Source organism: Rhinatrema bivittatum, chromosome 2 (assembly GCF_901001135.1).
Source record: "Rhinatrema bivittatum chromosome 2, aRhiBiv1.1, whole genome shotgun sequence".
NCBI lineage: Eukaryota > Metazoa > Chordata > Amphibia > Gymnophiona > Rhinatrematidae > Rhinatrema > Rhinatrema bivittatum.
Window position 1 is genome coordinate 487,936,652 of NC_042616.1, and position 19,328 is coordinate 487,955,979.

Consider the following 19,328-nt stretch of genomic DNA (forward strand, 5'->3'; position numbering starts at 1 on the left):
ATAAATAATTAACAAGTATCAAGTATTTTCCAATGGAAAGGAAATTCTAGAACAAGATTTCAAGGTATGAGATATGTTTGTTAAATAAAAAAAAGGTTTTAAAAAAAATCGGTTAGATTCAACAGTACCTTAATGAAAGTGAAAGTGCTAATCTGTAAACTATGTTCTCCAATGCAACAGTATAACGAGTCACATAGATGGGTCATGTGAGCATCTCTCTTATGCCAGCTCCCAGAATATTTAAGTACTTTCTAGGGAAGCCTTCCAGGCACGAGCAGTGGTTTCTTGTGCACCATCATGCCTGCAGCTCTTTAATTTAATGTTTGGCTAAACTATTAATAAGAAAATACTGGTAAATAACTCCCAAAAAGGGAGGTGGGTAGGTTATATAGCTCTTTACACTGCTGACATAAGAAAACACCTATAACAGCTAAGTAATTTTGTTTTCTCTGACAGACAGATACATTAAAACAACATAGATATTAGTAAAGCATTGCTTTCAAACTAAAAAGAAGAAAAGAAACATGAATGATCGCCACTAGGCAAAAATGAAACCCATGAAACATTTTTGTGGGTGAAACTACCTTTCATATTACATTAAAAAAGGAAAAAAGATAACATACAACAAATAGCAGACAATGACAATACTCTGAAAAACTACCTAAATAGGCACTGGGAAGGAGGGAATTGGGTCCTACTTCACAAATGTTCTTGTAGGTCAGAGAGTCCAAAATTTGAATCCCGATGGCAGTATCGGACAACAGTAACTGGTGAACATGTCCAGTGATGCTACATCATAGCCTTACAGATGTCTTCTAAGGAGCCAGATCTTAGAATGGCAACCAACATCACCATGGCTATGATATGCCCTTCTAAAGACAGATTTGCCAAGTCCTAACAATGAGAAATACAATCTGCCAACCAATTACAAATTATGTCCTTGATCCAGCCTGCTTGGGATAAAAAGAAATTTAAAAATGGGCATTTTTTCTAATTTTGTAGTATTGAAACTTAGCTGTCAAGCAGTTACTTAAATTGGTTCTCATACCTGAGGGCATAGACGGTGTAAGAAACAATATAAGAAAGCGCATGGAATGACTGACTGCTCGTCAACTAAATTTCAATATTAAGATAAGCAGTTATGTGTTTGGGGGAGCAGCTTACAACCAGAGGTGAGTTACTGATGCACACAGAGTAGTAGACCTTGGGGTGATTACATCTGATGATTTCAAAGAAGCAAAACAGTGCAACAACGTGGAGGTGAGAGCCAGAGAGATGCTACAATACATAGCGAGAAGGATAACCAATAGAAAAAAGGAAGGAGATGGGGGGGATTTGCTAGTATTCAGATAGAGGATCTTTGTGGAGGGAGTACAGCAGGGGCTTTTGCTCTGTGAGGGCAGGGTGGGAGTGGTGTACTCTGCAGAGGTGAGGGAGTTTTGTCACTTGGAGCGAGCTGTCTCACTTTAGATTGCAGGCAGAGTGCCTGCCAACGTGCATTCTTACAGCAGACATTATAGCTGCTGGTTACCAGACACAGGAACATGGGGATTTACTAAATTGTGGTACTCACCACAGTTTATAAAATCTCAAGGAAAATAAAGTGCTTCAAAACCATGCATTAACACGCAACTTTAACACACTTTAGTAAACAGGGCCCTAAGGCCTGGTGATCACGGACCCTGTGGGAATAAGCGATAACCACCAACAACTTTCCAGTCTAGGTACATTAGCTTACAAGAGCTGAGAGACTTCCAAAGAGCTTTTATCAACTGAAGCAGGCCCTCCATAAACCTGACAAGTAAAGGCTGTGCAGCAATCAGGTTCACTTCTACAAATTGGTAATATACACAAATTACACTAAGGTAAATCCTGACAAAGTTGGTTTTAAAACGATGTTCTGAGAGATGTAGAAGATATTCAAGTAGGTTTTCTGTGAAGCAAGCTTAAGCATTTAAGGATTTGTCCTCCCAACAGACGATGACCTCCTCTTATTTAAAATTGAAAGACCTTCTGATAGACTTGTTTCTTGAAGCCAGAAGGTCCTCATACAATTCAAAAGTGTGTATTACTCTCCTCTCTACCTCCAGCCAGTCAAGGACAGAGACTAGATGTCAAGCTAGAGTAAAAGGCTTTGGGTCTTGCTTACTTGGCTTGGAGAATATTCCAATGGTTTCCTGATGGACAATGCCAGTAAAGAAGGAAACCACTTCAATCCCTGACAAAATGGTGCTATAAGGATCGTGGACCCATTATCTCTGAATTTACCAAGTTTGGCTACCAAAATGTACTGGAGGATATACGTGCAGGCAACTTGTCAACTAACGAAGGGAGACGGCTTTGGTTCTGGCCTATACTCTGATTCCTTCCTGAAGCAACAGACATCTTGTTGAGGACTGTTACAAAACAGATCCATTTTAGGCAGTCTCCACTTGAGGAAGAAGCTTTTTGCCACATCCTTTTCCAGGTTCCACTCATGGGGGTTTGGCAGGTGATGACTTATGTCTACCATGATGTTGTCCTTTACAGACAGATAAATGGCTCTTGGGATTATTTCATGTGATAGAACCCGATTCCACACCATGATAGCTTTCCAACCCAGAAAGTAGGACACTATTTCTCCTCACTGGTTCACGTAAAACATGACTACCTGATTGTTTGAACTATGATAATACACAGGCCGATACAGTGCGCACTGTTAACCCGTGTTTGGACGCGCATTTTCGACGTGCAAGCTTTACCCCTTATTCAGTAAGGGGTAATAGCGCGTCGAAAACGCGCGTCCAACTCCCCCAAAACTAATAGCGTCCGCAACATGCAAATGCATGTTGATGGCCCTATTAGTTATTCCCGCATGATACAGAAAGTAAAATGTGCAGCCAAGCCACACATTTTACTTTCAGAAATTAGCGCCTACCCAAAGGTAGGCGTTAATTTCTCTCGGCACCGGGAAAGTGCACAGAAAAGCAGTAAAAACTGCTTTTCTGTACACCCTCTGACTTAATATCATGGCGATATTAAATCGGAGGTCCCAAAAGTTAAAAATAATCAAAAATTAAAAAAAAAAAATTTTAAATCGGCCCGCGGCTTGAAAACCGGATGCTCAATTTTGCCGCCATCCGGTTTCCTTACCCGTGGCTGTCAGTGGGCTCAAGAACCGACGCCGGCAAAATTGAGCGTCGGCTGTCAAACCCGCTGACAGCCACCGCTCCTGTCCAAAAAGAGGCGCTAGGGACGCTCCATCACAGCTTGGACTCATCCACAGTCAGCACAATTGCATGTGGAGAATTTTGAAAGGGAGTAAAAACAATCTTTTCGTTTCTCAGGAATCCAGATGTAGTCCTTAAGATTGAATGGCTTGGGATCACTAAGAGTAAGGTCCATTTGATTTTCCACATATGGAGGTGTGCCATAAGAATGACAAGAACTGTGCTGATCATAAAGTTTAACACTCTCAACATGAAGCAGGTTATGATCTGCTGACTCTGAATTTTTTCTCATGCTACAGCCATGATGTCCTAGGCTCTGGTGTTGAGGAAATAGGCTTTGGCCCGAGTCAGGTCTAGCAGACTATAAAATGTCAATAATGGTGATTTGCTCAGATGGGAAAGTTGATTATGAACTAATGATCAAAACACTTGAATGCTGCTCTGTTCCAATTCATTTCTCCATGCTTAAGATGTGCTCTTGATCAGCCAATCATCCAGATAACACATTGCACTCAAAGTTTGTATAAATATGTTGTGATGACACTGTTAAATACCCATGAAGAAAAAGCTAGGTCAAAATGCAGAACATGATATTGGAAAGGCTGTGTTCCTACTAAAAACATATGAGATACTTCCTACAATTTGGATGTATCCCTATGTGGGTATAAATCTCCTTGACATCCAAAGAAGACAACCTGTCTTCCTGATTTAAGAGTGGGAGAATTGTGGTCAGGGAAACCATTTTAAACTTTTTCTTGTTTAAGAATATACTTGAGTCCCTTAGGTCTAGGATGGGTTTGAATCTTCTGGTATTTTAGGGAATAAGGAAATACCTGGAGTAAAATCCCTATCCTCATTCTTGTGATGGGACAGGTCTGATCACATGGGCTGGCAAAAGGAATATTTCCATCCTTAGCAGATTCTAGTGGACAAAAAGACTGAATGCTCCTATTGGAGAGCAATATAGAAGGATTTATAGAAGGTGTACTTTGTAGTTGTCTTTACCATTCTGGAGGACTCAGCTGTCTGAGGTTGCAAGGGGCCAACACTTTTGTTAACAGCCTCAGCTTTCCCTCTACAGAGAGATAACATAAGATATGCCATACTGGATCAGACCAAGGGTCCATTAAACCCAGTATTCTGTTTCCAACAGTGGCCAATCCAAGTCACAAGTACCTGGCTAATACACAAACATTAAAAAGATCCCAAGCTACTAATACTGGTAACAAGCAGTGGTTATTTCTTATTGATTAATAACACTTTATGGACTTCTCCAGGAACTTATCCAAACCTTTTTTAAACCCAGCTATACTTACTGCCTTAACCACATCTTCTGGCAATGAATTCCCGAGCTTAACTGTGCGTTGAGTTTTTCTCCAATTTTTTAAAATGAGCTACTTGCTAACTTCATGGAGTGACCCCTAATCCTTCTATTATCTGAAAGAGTAAATAATCGATTTACATTTACCCATTCAAGTCCTTTCATGATTTTGTAATTCTCTATCATATCGCCCTCAGCCATCGTTTTCTCCAAGCTGAACAGCCCTAATCTCTTTAGCCTTTCCATGCCCTTTATCATTTTGGTAGCCCTTCTCTGTACTTTTTCCAGTGCAGCTGTATCTGTTTTGAGGTGCAGCAACCAGAATTACACACAGTATTCAAGGTGTGATCTCACCATGGAGCGATGCAGAGGCATTAAAACAACCACTGTTTTATTCGCCATTCCCTTACTAATAATACTTAACATTCTGTTTGCTTTTTTTGACCAACACAGCACGCTGAGCCGACAATTTCTATGTATTATCCACTATGATGCCTAGATCTCTTTCCTGGGTGATAGCTTCTAATATGGAACCTAATATCGTGTAATTACAGCAAGGGTTATTTTTACCAATATGCATCACCTTGCACTTGTCCACAATAAATTTCATCTGCCATTTGGATATCCAATCTTCCAGTCTCACAAGGTCCTCCTGCAATTTATCACAATTAGCTTGTGATTTAACTACTCTGAATAATTTTGTGTCATCTGGAAATTTGATCACTTCACTCGTCATACCCATTCCAGATCATTTATAAATATATTAAAAATTACTGGTCCAAGGTCCTAAGGCATTCCACTGTGAAAACAGACCATTTAATCCTTCTCTGTTTCCTGTCTTTTGTTTGCAATCCACAAAAGGACATCACCTCCTATCCCATGACATTTTAGTTTTCTTAGATGGCCTCTCTTGAGGGACTTTGTCAACACCTTCTAAAAATCCAAGTACCGGTTCACTGTTATCCATGTTTATTCACCCCTTCAAAAAAAATGAAGTAGATCTGTGAGGCAAGACTTCTCTTAGGAAAATCCATGCTGGCTGTGTCCTATTAAATCATGTCTATTTAAATTTTCTGTGATTTTATTCTTTATAAACTTTTCCACGGTTTTTCCCGGCAGTAAAGTCAGGTTTGAAGGTCTATAGTTTCCTGGATTACCTCTGGAGCCCTTTTTAAATATTGGGGTTACTTTGGCCACCTTCCAGTCTTCAGATGCAATGGATGATTTTAATGATAGGTTACTAATTACTTGTAACTTTCAGAACCCTGGGGTATATACCATTTAGTCCAGGTGATGTACTACTCTTGTTTGTCAATATGGCCTTCTACATCTTCCAGATCTTCTGGCACATGGAATAGAAGATTGGCTGTTTTTCCTCTGCTCAGTCAAAAACCTGATCATGACTTTGACTGGGTAGCAGTAAAAGAGTTTAAGTGTCTCTGCTCATGTTGGTGATTCGTTGAGCCCTGAACTCTTGGGTAAGAGATCCCTGGAAGTACTTCCCCTGTAAAAGGCTGCTTCCTCTAAAACTCCCAGACCTTCCAAGATGCAGAAAGACAGGTTGAAAGTGGAAATAGAGAGTGGTCTGATGGTTCTTAATGAGGTCCATAGTCTCATTCAACTTCTTCCCAAAGAGAATGCTAAGTATTACTTTCTTGTATATCTTCCCTAAAACCTAACACTTGCAGTCATGCTACTCTGCAGATATCAACGTACCTCACATCCCTCCCATCTAGCCAAAAAGTAGTGAAACTTCACATTTTTGTCTTGAGGGAGAGCTTGAGCAAAACATGTTTGTATTTCATTCCAGAGGGTGTGCAAATACAAGACCAGATAGATATCTTAATCCACTATGCAGTAAAAAAAAAAAAAAAGCATTCTGAAAACTGCTTCCCAAGGTGGTCTAGAGTCTTATGGCAATGATTTCATATGTAAATCTTTGTCAATGAAAAGTAAATTGTAGAACTAAGGGTTATAATAGAAAGCTCAAAGGAGTAGAACTCAGGAACAATGTCAATGTCAGAAAGTATATTTTCAGAGAAAGGCTGGTAGATGCATGGAACACCTTCCCAGAACGGATGGGAGAGTCTAAAATGGCAACAGAATTCAAGAAGGCAAGGTATAAACACAAAAGAGCCTTGGTTTGCTAAAAGGTGAAGAGATAGTGGAAGCATGATTGAATGACACTGCAGGATATGGGAGCAGCTGGGCTAGTACAGCAAAATATTACTTCCCAGAGATTGTCCAGTGCAATGAGTTGATAGTGGCTGGGATATTACCAGAAAATGGAAGCCTAAACCTGAGCAGAATACGGTAGCCCAGAAAATGTTAGTTTGGATTTTGGCTGTGTTTTTGGACAAAAGCAAGCTGTAAGATGGTGAGAGCATTTGGGATTAGAACCAAATGGGGTACACGGGCAGTGGATGGGAATATGTGCATCGAGATGAGATCAATTGATATCAAATTTAATGCAGAGGGGAGAACCATATGTTCTTTGAATCCTATTCTGCAAGGGAGTCAAGTTCATAATAAATATTAGGAAAGACTTGGATTACAGCTATAATACCCCAAGCTAGGACTGTATGATCAGATATCATCCCAAGAAGAACATGGAGAAACAAAATGGGCCTGAAAGAGATGGAGACAAGAAGGAAAACAGGTAAACTGGAAGGTATCTAAACTTGTTTAGAGAGATGAGCATGGGATATGGATGTAGGCTGAATTCATAGGATACAACTAGCATCTGGGTTTCTCTGACAAACTACAAGTACAGCAATAATTAGAAGTTCTAGCAGATCTGCAGGCATATACATAGCTGGGTTTGTCTGCGAGACTATGCAGAGAACCTAGGTGGTCAGGTTTATGATTGGACATGGGGAGGAAGGCGTACTCTGTGTGAACTAAATAGGGGATTGTTTATGCTCATCTATCCTGGATAATGAGTGATATTTTAGAAATGGTTAGGATCTATGATGGTAGATGTGATATACCCTTAACAATGTGGACAGAGATCACTAGGGACAGTCTGGATAAGCTGACTGCTCTTTTTCTGCCAACATCCATCTGCCAACCTTTGCTTGTTAATAGTTTTCTATTAGTATTGATATCTATTTCCACAGCAATACTACATGGCTGTGAAAATTCTGGATATGCTAATTATTTATTACTAATGTGCTGAAGAGCCTCTAACCAGGTACTAATGTTTCAATAAAATTACTGAACTCAGAAGCACCACTCAAGCACCAAAGTGTCCTTGCAATTATGCCATTCTGTGGAGCACTGTACCTTTATGAACATAGACTTAGATGGATCAATATGGTGAAATGCTCATATGTCCAGTTGTACGTACTACAGTGCAATGAATATTAGATTACTAGGGTGACAGAGTATCAAAATGCTTCCAACTTGCTATGAAAACAGACTTTTATGAGAAAAGGATGATGTACCTCCATGGTGATATGGTGTTGTTATAAACATTGTCATATGTATGTTAAAATAAACCTTTGTTGCACTCCTATATGTTTATGAATATCAACAATTCACTGCCACACAGATGTCCATGGCAACAGTATGACCTATCGTTAGGAATTCTCCCAGAATCACTATTGGGAGACTAGAAGGCATTTCATGTGATTTACTTGAATTTCAGTAAAGCTTTTGATACAGTCTTGCATAGGAGGTTCATGAATATAATAAGTAGCATGGGAGTGGGTCCCAAGGTGGTGGAATGGATTAGAAATTGGTTGACTGACAGAAGACAGTGGGTAACGGTAAATGGAACCTACTCTGAGGAAAAAGTATTAAATATCTTTGTAAGAGATATTGCGGAGCGGTTAGAAGAAAAAGTTTGCCTTTTTGCAGAGGACACTAAGATCTGCAATAGAATGGACACTCCTGAAGGAGTACAGCAAAAGAGAAGTGATCTAAGAAAACTTGAGGAGAGGCTGAAGGTTTGGTAGATAGGATTCAATGTGAAGAAGCGCAGAATCAAAAATTTGAGGTGCAGTAATCCAAAGAAGCTGTATGTGATAAAAGGTGAAAAGCAAGTTTGCTTACCGTAAACGGTGTTTCCGTAGATAGCAGTATGAATTAACCATGCTGTCATGGGAACTGTCCATCAGGGCCTGGGAGGCGGAGCTTCAAAAGTGATGTCAGAGCTTTGCTCTGAGGCTGCGCGAGGGTTCCCGCACTGGAATCGACTCTCCTCAGTCTGTGATAAAGCAAGCGTGGTCGTGAAGGTGAAAGTCGACTGTTCAAGGGAGGTGGGTGGGTCAGCATGGCTAATTCATACTGCTATCTACGGAAACATCGTTTATGGTAAGCAAACTTGCTTTTTCCCATCAATAGCAGGGCTGAATTAGCCATGCTGTCATGGGAGTCCTAAGCTCCCCATCACGCTTAGTTAAAGTTTATTAGTGTATGTATGAATGAAGCATGACGAAGGTTAAGTGACAGTCGACCTTGTTGAGTCTGTGGATAACAACTGTAGAAGTGTTCTGCCCAATTTGGTGTCTTCCGCCGTTTGCTGATCTAAGCAGTAATGGGAAGTAAATGTGTGAAGAGATGCCCACGTGGCCGCTTTGCAAATGTCCAATGGTGGAACCTGCTTTAGATGAGCCAATGAGGCCGCTACTGCACATGTTTGATGAGCAGTGGGGTGAGAAGACAGTTTGGACTGTCGTTTGTCATAGCAGAATTGTATACATTGAGTAATTCAGCTAGAGATGGTGCATTTAGCTACAGGAAGTCCCGGAGCATTTGGGTTGAAAGATACAAAGAGTTGCGATGCTCTATTAGGCGAGTGGGTTCGCTGTTTATAATATGCCAATGCTCTTTTGCAGTCTAAAGTATGCAGAAGCTTCTCTCTGTCGTTGTGATGTGGTTTTGGACAAAACTTAGGCAGTTCAATCGATTGGTTCAGGTGAAATTGAGATATCACTTTCGGTAGAAATGATGGGTGAGTGAAGGGGGGGTGGTTAAGGAGAGGCCCAGGACTTACACTATGGGTGGGTGGGTCAATTTGAATTCTGGTTTCAAAATTAAGAAAGAGGTTGGGAGGCCAGGACATGACACACAACCTTACAGGGGTTTGGGGAGTGGGGGATGCCTTATCTGAAATTTGGGGAGGGGAAGGAAGAGAATCGGGCTAAAAGCCAGTTTATATATATTTTTTTAATTTTATGGCGACTGCAAAAAAAAAAAAAAATCTGATATTTTACCCCTTTTGTCTTTGCCTACTTAGATAATTGTTTGAAGAACTTTAGGTAAAGCTAGAGATTAAGTGGGGTCTATGGGATCACAGTAGGAAGAAAGATGGGCAGCCTAGATGGAAAATAAGGTCCTTACCTACCATCATATTCTAAACTGACATTCAGTGGGATGCACGTGATAATTTTCAGAAAACAACAAGGCCTGCCAGTATTAGCCTAAGTGTTCCCATTCATTGGCTGCCAGTTGTAAATGGCATGCATTACACGTAGGTATATGAGTGACAGCTTTCCATGGTTTCGTGACCCGTACCTGTTGCAGATTTGGCAGGAAAATTCTTTAGAATGTTTTCGCTTTTGACCCATTTCCTCTGTATCTGGAAGGCCATGTTGCTCTTTCTTCTTCCTCCCCCACCTCTCTCTAGCCTTCTGTTTGGGATGCACAAGTCTGTGATGCTTGTTTATCTGACGCCTGCATTTGAATGTCTTGCCACACAGGGAGCAAATGCAGGAGCTATTGTTTTTGTGCTTTGCCATGTGATCCCTCAGCTCTGCTCTGGTTGAACAGAAAAAAATAAGTTGGAAAATGCAAAACAAACAGGTACATTGTAAATTATATCATGACATATTGGACAAACAGGCTGTAATCCAATTGGCTAACAGTGATCACATGGGCTGTTTTTACAATTCTGCAATAATCCCATGTAATAGCATGGCCCTGCCGTGTTCCTATAAAACGCCTGTTGACTTCAGTCAAACTGCTCACTCACAGGGCCACTGTAAGCTATAGGGGAACTTTTCTCTGTGACACATTTTAAAATTAAAACATCCTCTACATGGGCTAGCTCAGTCATTCAATAGACATGCTCTGTGTTTCAGAGATAGAAAGCATGGTATAAAAGTTACCTACATTCTGAAGAATCTTTGGCCACACTGGGTGCAGGGATGGAATTTCAAGCTACTGTCATGGGTGCCCAGATGTCTGTAGACCTTGTTCCATTCTTTATCTGCATTAACAAGCAATAGATCATGTAAGGATAAAGCATTAGAACATAAAGAAAGTAAGACTTGCCCTACTGGGTCAGATCAAAGGTCCATCAAGCCCAAAATCTTGTTTCCATCAGGGGCCAATCAAGGTCACAAGTACCTGGCAAGATCCCAAGGGGTAGATAGATTCCAAGCTGCTTATTCCAAGAATAAGCAGTGGATTTCTGCAACTCTACCTTAATAATTGTTAATTGACTTTTCCTCCAGGAACCTGTCCAAACCTTTTTTGAATGCTGCTACACTAATAGATTTCACCACATCCTCTGGCAATGAATTCCAGAGCTTAATTATGCGTGGAGTAAAAAAATATCTTATTATTTTTAAATGTATTGCCTAGTAACTTATTGTGTCCCCTGGTCTTTGCACTTTTCGAAAGAGTAAACAACTGATTAATCTTTACTTGTTCCATTTCACCCATTACTTGTTGTGTTTGCTGGCTTGCAACCTCCTGCACACTGCTGCACTCACCTCCCTGGAGATTCGCCACTGGGGAAGACCTTCCCGAGCATGCGCAGCACCTCGCCGCATTCTGTCCGCCTTCTCTGCCATGTCTCCTGAGGCTGGGCTGAGTTCCTTGGGCTGCACAGCAGGCCCCTGCCCAGGCCTTGCCACCGACGTGGCTTCTGCTTCTGGCCCTCCTAGGGGCAGGGGCGTGCGCATGCCGACGTTGTCCCTCTTGTCCTCGTCTCCTTCGTGGTCAATCTTCAGCTTCTCATCTCCAAGCCTTCAGTGTCCTCTGTTCCTGCCTATGTTACTCCCTGCCTCCTCTCCATTCCCCGTTTCCCTTGGATGGATCTCTGGCTTGACTTCAGCTTGGACTCTGGCTCGATTCTTCTCCGCCTACCACTGACAACTGCCTGGACACAGACTCTGATAGAATTCCGCCCACCTCCGACCTCAGCCTGAGCTTGATGCTGTTCTCTGCAGCCGGTCTTCTTGACACTTCTTCCTATGTGCTGACCTGCAATTACTTCATTTTCACGGATCTCCATTACCACAGAGGCCTGCACCTAAGACCAGATGGCCCCGCTACCCGAGGACTCAATCTAAGGGGAATATGAGTTGGTATTGATAAAGTTCCAGTTGAGCTTCTGCTCCTGCCAGCTCTGCCTGCAGATGGTGAGGGCCTGTGGGGCTCCTCCCTGCAAGTAGCACCAGCTCCCCTCATCCAAGGGTCCACATCTGCAACAGATTGCAGAGGCCATGGACCCGGCGGAAGCCACTGCATTACAGGCCATTCCGGGTTTGACCCAGAAGATCCAGGAGCAACAACACTTCCTTGATGTTCTGGCAGCCTCCATGAAGTGCCTCAGTGCCCGCCTAGATTTTTTAGCTTCTCTAGGTGCCCCATATGCCAGCACCTGCTGCTCCCGCGGCACCTCCACCATTCCATTGCCAGCTCCTCTCTGCTACACTGGGGAGTCAAGCCAATGCCAGGGTTTCATCAACCAGTGCTATATGCACTTTGTCCTTCAATTAGTACTGTTTCCAGATGATTCAGTGAAAATGATGTACATTCTCTACCTTCTGGATGGCAAGGCTCTAGCCTGGGCTTCCCCCCTCTGAAAATCATCCAATCTAATCCTTTGGGACCTCCAACATTTCATCACAGCCTTTAAGAGCGTCTTTGATAACCCCGGTCGCTAGGCGGCCTCAGGCTCGGATCTCCTCCACCTCTGCCAAGGGGATTGGCTCCTCTCAGAATATGCCATTGAGTTTCGGACCCTGGCCACGGAACTCAATTGGGGAGAGGACTGTCTATGCTCCATCATTTTAGAGGGATTGTCGCCCTGCATAAAGGATGGGTTGGCAGCCTGTGAACTCCCAGAGTTTTTAGAGTCCCTCAATGACACGGCTAGCCGGATAGACCGCCATCTCCAGGAGTGTAGCCGGGGCCTCCAACCTCCTAGAAGGCGCACGGCCGCTGCCAGACATCCCAGCACCTACCGACTCCATCGGAGTCGCCTCCTTCCTCTAAGACCTGCGCTGAAGAGCCGATGCAATTGGGGCAAGGGCACCTGACCCCTGAAGGGCACCTCCAATGCCTCCAGGCTGGGCTCTGTTTCTACTACGGAGGGCAAGGTAACTGAATAGCTCACTGTCCGGTGAAGTCATAAACTCTTGGGCTTAGGGCACAATGGGGGGCTGACCTTAGGCCTTACCTCTCTGGCTCCCCCATTAGCCCTTCCAGTAACAATCTCCGTGAGTAAACTGAACTTTACCTCCTTGGCCCTAGTGGATTCTAGAGCAGGAGGGAATTTCCTCATGAAGGCCTCTTGTGCCCAGTCCCATTGGTTCTTTCCTCCATCCATGGGAATCCGTGGTCGGGTAAGATTACCCACACCACAGTTCCAGTGAAACTACTTACTGGCTCTCTCCACGTCGAGCATCTGGCTTTTCACATCATAGACAAGGCCATCCACCTGGGGTTACTCTGGATCCAGCAATATTCACCTCAGTTTGATTGGGCTTCCTTACTGTTATAATTTGCTATGCTGATGGGAGGAGCAAGCATATAGGAGTTAGCGATCTGTTATAATTAGCTCCTGAAGTGGGAGGAGTTTAGCAATCTGATATGCTCCGTAGGCGGAACTAGCAACCTTGTTATGATATAGACTGCTGAGTTGGCAATCTGTACCAGCGGAGTGCTAGAGAGGGTACTCCGCTGGAAAGGAATGTAAATAGGTGAATCCTTGGGCCGATGGCAGATGACAGCGCCCCCAGGAGGGTATCCTGAGAGGGACCACCGGCTAGGCTTGGGTATGGAGACAGACACAGATAGTTCTTTTATTAGACAGGTTAGTAGAACCACCAGAGGTGGCAGTAGTGAGCTGATAAGCCCAGCAGGGCTGAAGTCCCTCAGATACTGGAACTGCGATCCCAGGGTTGCTGAGCTGTAGAGAGACTATAGATAGTGAGTAGACAGGGTATGCTGTATACATAGCCAGTAGTAGATGACAATCTCACATAGATTCTTCAGGAGGCTCAGTAGCTGGAAAGAGTTAGGCCCTCGAGGAGTGTGTACCTGGTTCCAGGGAAAGCTCTGAGAGAGCGGTGGTAACTCACAAATGTCTGTATCTGCGATAGCTTCCAGGCAATAGAGAATCTTCAGAGTATTCAGGAACATGGGCCCTCGAGGAGCGAGTACCGGTTCATATCTGCAATCTGAAATAGAGAAAAGAGAGCGAGGCCCCCGAGGAGCGGGTACCTCTGGTAAGTCCGAGGAGGCAGAGTAGCTTGGACGAATTCGTAGCAAGTCTGTATTCTTGTCCTTGTCCGAATTGTAGTCCGTGTCCAATTCGTAGCCCAGAATGCATGCCCTTGCTAATTCAAATCATAAGCGAAAGTGAAGACCTTTTATGTTGGAAGCGGATGACGTCAATACAGGGGGACGCCCCTGAGGTTCGCGCCCTTGCTGGTACATACTTCGAAGCGCGCATGCCCTACGTCATCAGAACATGACGGATCCGCAGCGTCGAGCCGGTCCGGGGACGCCGGGGAGAAGCGGCATGGAGACGCCGCGGCAGCAAGCCGTCCATCAGACCCGGAAGGAGTAGCCACAGAGGTAGAGAGGGTGGAGTGAGGGTGTAGAGCAGCCACGTATGCAACACAGCTTTCCCAATGGGGCCTCAATTGCCACAGTTTCTGTCTGGAAAGGATGGAGACCCTTCAATGTCTCTCGGCACCCGCTGTCTTGTCGGGCCTTCCTCCTCAGTATGCTCAAAGAAGGCTGACTTATGCCCCCTACGACTGTACCATCGAAAGGCTACCCAATGCTAAACCATCCCGTGTAAGGGTATACCCCTTGTCTCTTGCGAAAACTACAGCAATGTCGGCATACATTCAAGAGAATCTGGATAAGGGGTTCATCCATTGTTCCACCTCCGTGGAAGGCACAGGGCTCTTGTTCGTTGGTAAGAAGGATGGGTCTCTCCACCCCTGCATAGACTATCGGGGCCTAAATTCGTTTACCAGAAAGGATTGCTATCCCTTACCGTTAATCTCAGATTTGTCTGACTGGCTGCAGGGAGCAAAAATCTTCTCCAAACTGGATCTACAGGTGACTTACAATCTAATTTGTATCCGACATGGTATGGTGACGAGTGGAAAATGGACTTTAACACAAGAGTTGGTCATTACAAGTACCTGGTGATGCCTTTTGACTTATGCAATGCTTCAGCCGTGTTCCAAAACATGATGAACGGGGTCTTCTGGGACCTTCTCTATAAATGTGTTGTAGTGTACCTAGACAACATCTTAATCTTCTCCAAGGATCTTGCATCACATTGCCTGGGACAATCAGCTGTATGCCAAGCTTGAAAAATGCTGGTTTGAAAGGGAAAGCCTCCTTTTTTTTTTGGATATATTGTCTCCGGTAGGGGCTTTAACATGGGCCCCAACAACTAAGTATATCCAGGACTGGCCTCAGCCAAGCAGACTACGGGCCCTGTATGTATATGTGTGCTTGACTAGATTGCAAGTCCACAAAGCAGGGACTTGTAAGTATGTTGCCCTGTGTGCATCTAGTAGTGCTATAGAAATGGTGGGTAATAGCAGCAGCAACTCCTCACCAAAGGTTCAGTTACAGATTTATATACCAAACAAGTTTGTAAAACAGCTGCTATTAAACAAAAGGAGGAATATAGTTCTGTGTTATCTGTATGTCTCCCGGACCTTAGGCTGGAACAATGCCCAATTACATTCAAGAAGAGACTTAAGACTCTACTATTCAGACAAGCCTTCCCATAACACTCGTCCTTGCCTCATCCTCCACGGACCTTCTCTTCCTAAGCTCAGATGCCTAAGCACTTTTTCTTCCACTGCCTAAGCTATTTAACATATGTATATTAGTTTCATTAAATCTATGGTAACCCTCCGCTACCCTCCCCCCACCTTCCAACCCCCTCCCTCTGAATACCTTGTTACCCCAAAAAGCCAACTCTTATCAGTTCTTACCAGTTTTGACACGTTACTCCCCATGCTTAAGCTGTATCCAAGTTTTTCTCTCCCCCTGTTCTATGTAAGACAACTTTGTCACTGTTTTTTATGGTTGCAATGTAAACCGGAGTGATAATTAACTCTGTTATTTGAACTTCGGTATAGAAAAGTTATAAATAAATAAATAAATAAATAGTGTTGTTTTCTAGCAATTAATCAAACTTTCAGGTAATTGATCATTGATTCTAGGTGAAAAAAAAGCAATTGAAACATTTAAGCAGTTTAGAATTTCACTATTATAAATCACAATAAAATATAAAACAATCTGTGATTTACGTGTATATTTGGGCAACATTATCTGTAGCTCATTCTGCACTGACTTGGTGAAGGGAGCAGAGCTCTCATAAGCTAGTCACAAATGGATAGAGGCAAATGCACGAAAGTGTTTTTTCCAGTTTATGTCTACGGGAAATATGCTTAATAAATCTGGTCCTAAGTTGGTTCCATAAGAAAGGATCCCCTTCAATCTTTCTGGTAAATTTTAAAAGAAACGCACATGTGCCCATAAACAAGCATAAGGCAACGCGAGCAAACATATGCCTCATTTTATAAAGAACACATGTAGCATTTAAAATACTCATGGCACGCATATGCCAATAACCTTTACACACAAATCTTATGCGTGGCACAAGTGGGTGGGTGTCTGGGGGGGCGGGGGTGAGAAAAACAGAGAGAGAGTCTAACAAGTCTAACAAGAGGAGTAGATTTGTACACTGCAGTCTCTACTTGCTGTATTGTACAAATCAACTCCTTTTCATCGCTTATAAAGACTAAAATTCTTTAGTAATGTCAATTTTACAATGAATACCTCTGAATATGTCTGTAACACACCCACACTAACCCCAACCCACCTCCCGAAAACCCATCCTGATTCAATGTGCCCCTCTACACTGGTACCTATATCTAGTGTCAGACTGACCCTATACAGAGGCGCTCTCTCTCTCCCCCAATGTTCAGGACTCTTGTGCCTTATAAGCACCTGTAGCAAAGTTACACAGGTAACATATGTGTAACCACAAATTTTGCAAAGGCAACATACATGTCAGTCTTGGCCCCTCCCCTTTTCCACATCCTTCCTGGTTTCTTAAAATTCCTGTTGCTCGCTCACGGTCCACATATGTGGCTGTTTTTGTGCAAGCAATGCTTTTAAAATCTACCCCTTTTTTTACCTTCATTGCTATATAGCCATGTGATCTAATATGGCAATTGCATTACTTTATTCAATAAAAAAAGAAAATTAATGTTTGTAATATTTAAAAAATATGTATCATTTTTTTTAACTTTTTTTCTCAAAGAAATTAACTATGCATTCACTTTGTCTGGCTGCATGCACATTATCTCCCAAACCATTCAACCTGCAGCAACACAATTCTCAGGATAGGTCTATCCATATTACAGCCAGAAACCCAAATAATGTTTTCCCCTAAAGCTTACGGATTTAGCCCAAAATTGTTTTAAAAAGCACTTACACTGTGCTATAATATATGCCACGGAATTGTCCATAGGATATTTTCGTGCAAGTGCTCTTTACACGTGTAAATGGACTTTTTAAAATTGCTACGATAGTATGTTACATTTATGTGTGTAACTCCTTTCGAAATTACCCCCTTTGATTTTTTTGACACAATGGGAGAAATGCCTTAGGAAAACAGGATTTGTGCCTGACAAATCCAAACATCCGATTTTTTTTTTTCTCAACTTACTTTCTAAAACACGACTTACCCATCAAATCACAATGCAGGCATTTAAAGAGGTCCTCATAGTGGCAAGCCAGGTGAAGATCTTTCACACGCTCAGTTCCATAAAAAGAAGGACACTTTGTGCAATGAAAAACATCATTGTTTTCCTGGTGTTTCTTTCTATGCATCTTCCAAGCACTTTGCCTCATAAAAACTCTCTCACAGATGAGGCAAGGATACGTCTCTTTTACTGGTTTATGAGTTTCCATGTGTTTTTCCATTAAGTCCCATTCGGACATGCGGCAGCTGCAGGAAATGCATTTGAATCCTTGCTCTCCACTATGACATTTCATATGGATTTTATGCATACCCTTTGACTTGAGTGCCTGGTTACATATGTTGCAGAAATGTGTTTGCCCCTTAATACTCACTTCTGAATTGCGATGGCCCTTCAAAGGCTGAGTCAAGCTGCTGTTTGGTACTCGGGGGGTTTCCTCGTGTTGGCTGCCCTCACGATCTGCTTCAGCTGGGAGTGGCTTGGCCTCTGCACCTGGGGTTTGAGATTTCATATTAGAAATGCGGCAGAGGCCAAGAAACATGAGGTGCTCGGACTGGGCCTCCACGTCGTCCCTGCTGTTTTTGGATTCGGGAGATTGGGCAGAGCACGGAAGGGGATCCGACACCTGCGCAGTGGCCTCATCCAGCTGAAACTGAGAGGATTCCTCATCAAAGAGTGTGTTCACCTCGCATGTGTGAGCTACATGTGTGCTGTCACTGTGATCCCCAAGACTCATGTCACAGGACTCAGGGCTCATGTTATGAAGCATCCTATACACGGGCAACAGGAAGGGCATCTTCTCCAAGCCTTCTTCGGTTTCTTTATTTTCTTGGCTTATTTCATCTCCAAGACTGTAGGAGTCATTCTCTTCTTGGTCCGTACATATTTCGGGGTTCGGTGAAACATGATGGCTTCCATCCAGCTGATGTACGTCAGACATGTGGAGCTCAATTTTATTCTGAATGCTGCTGGCAAACTGGCAGAGTTTGCACCTGTATACCTCCACCAGAAACATCTCCACCAGATCAGCAATTTGAGCTTCAAAGCCTTCAGTGGCAGAGGCGTACAGCCTGGATGTCATGATCTCCTCACCCAAATGCAAGGTGACAGGCGGAATATATTGGTACCTATATTTAAACCCATTCATTTCCAAAGAGAGGATGCAGGCGAGGCTATAAGAGGGAACAAAAGAGAGATAAAGTCAGGTAAAACAATCTTTTGGTTTAGTAACAACATTACAAAATTCTACAAAAATGAATTTAACATAAGTCTTCAGTATTAGTCATGGTATACAAATAATAAACTTCTGAATTCCTGGAAACAATTTAACTTGTTTTTTTTTAATGGATCCTTCTTTAGCAATGGCATGAGTAAGGAAGACATTTATCTACATACAGCTTTATCTTCGCTACGGTGCAAATAAGGATACTTTTTAATCACAGGTTTTCTTGAATCCCAATACAATTTATGCCCCACCAGTGCAAGCTAGGAGGCTGTCTCTTTATCCACTAACCTTTCTGTGAAGAAATATTTCCTTATATTGCTCCTTGGCTATCCCCTTGAAGCCTCATATTATGCTCCAGAATTACCTTTTCTGCTGAAAACTGCTCACTTGCAAGAAGGACAGATTTATTATTTGGGGTCTGCAAAGAATTTGTAACCTGAATTGACCACTGTCAGAGACAGGATGCTTGAACCAGTAAAGCATTTCTATGGACCTTCGTTTTCAGTTTTTATTTTACTCCAGAATTTGTTCTTGTTGTAATAAACACTGATAAACATGATATGTACCTGGGAAAATGACAGATG

At 42.8% G+C, this 19,328-nt stretch overlaps 1 protein-coding gene across 5 annotated transcripts in view; it reads right to left on the reverse strand.

Annotated features, from left to right (window-relative positions):
• The window catches only part of LOC115085038 (gastrula zinc finger protein XlCGF26.1-like), a 122,833-nt gene that overhangs the window by 84,417 nt on the left and 19,088 nt on the right, over positions 1–19,328 (reverse strand). For all 5 annotated transcript variants that reach the window (XM_029590559.1, XM_029590558.1, XM_029590556.1 and 2 more), the window contains 3 exons: positions 17,505–18,691; positions 10,648–10,744; positions 10,051–10,293 (listed from right to left, as the gene is read on the reverse strand). In XM_029590559.1, the coding sequence (XP_029446419.1) occupies positions 10,051–10,293; positions 10,648–10,744; positions 17,505–18,666 (1,502 nt within the window). In that variant the 5' untranslated portion in view covers positions 18,667–18,691. The remainder of the gene's footprint in view (positions 1–10,050; positions 10,294–10,647; positions 10,745–17,504; positions 18,692–19,328) is intronic.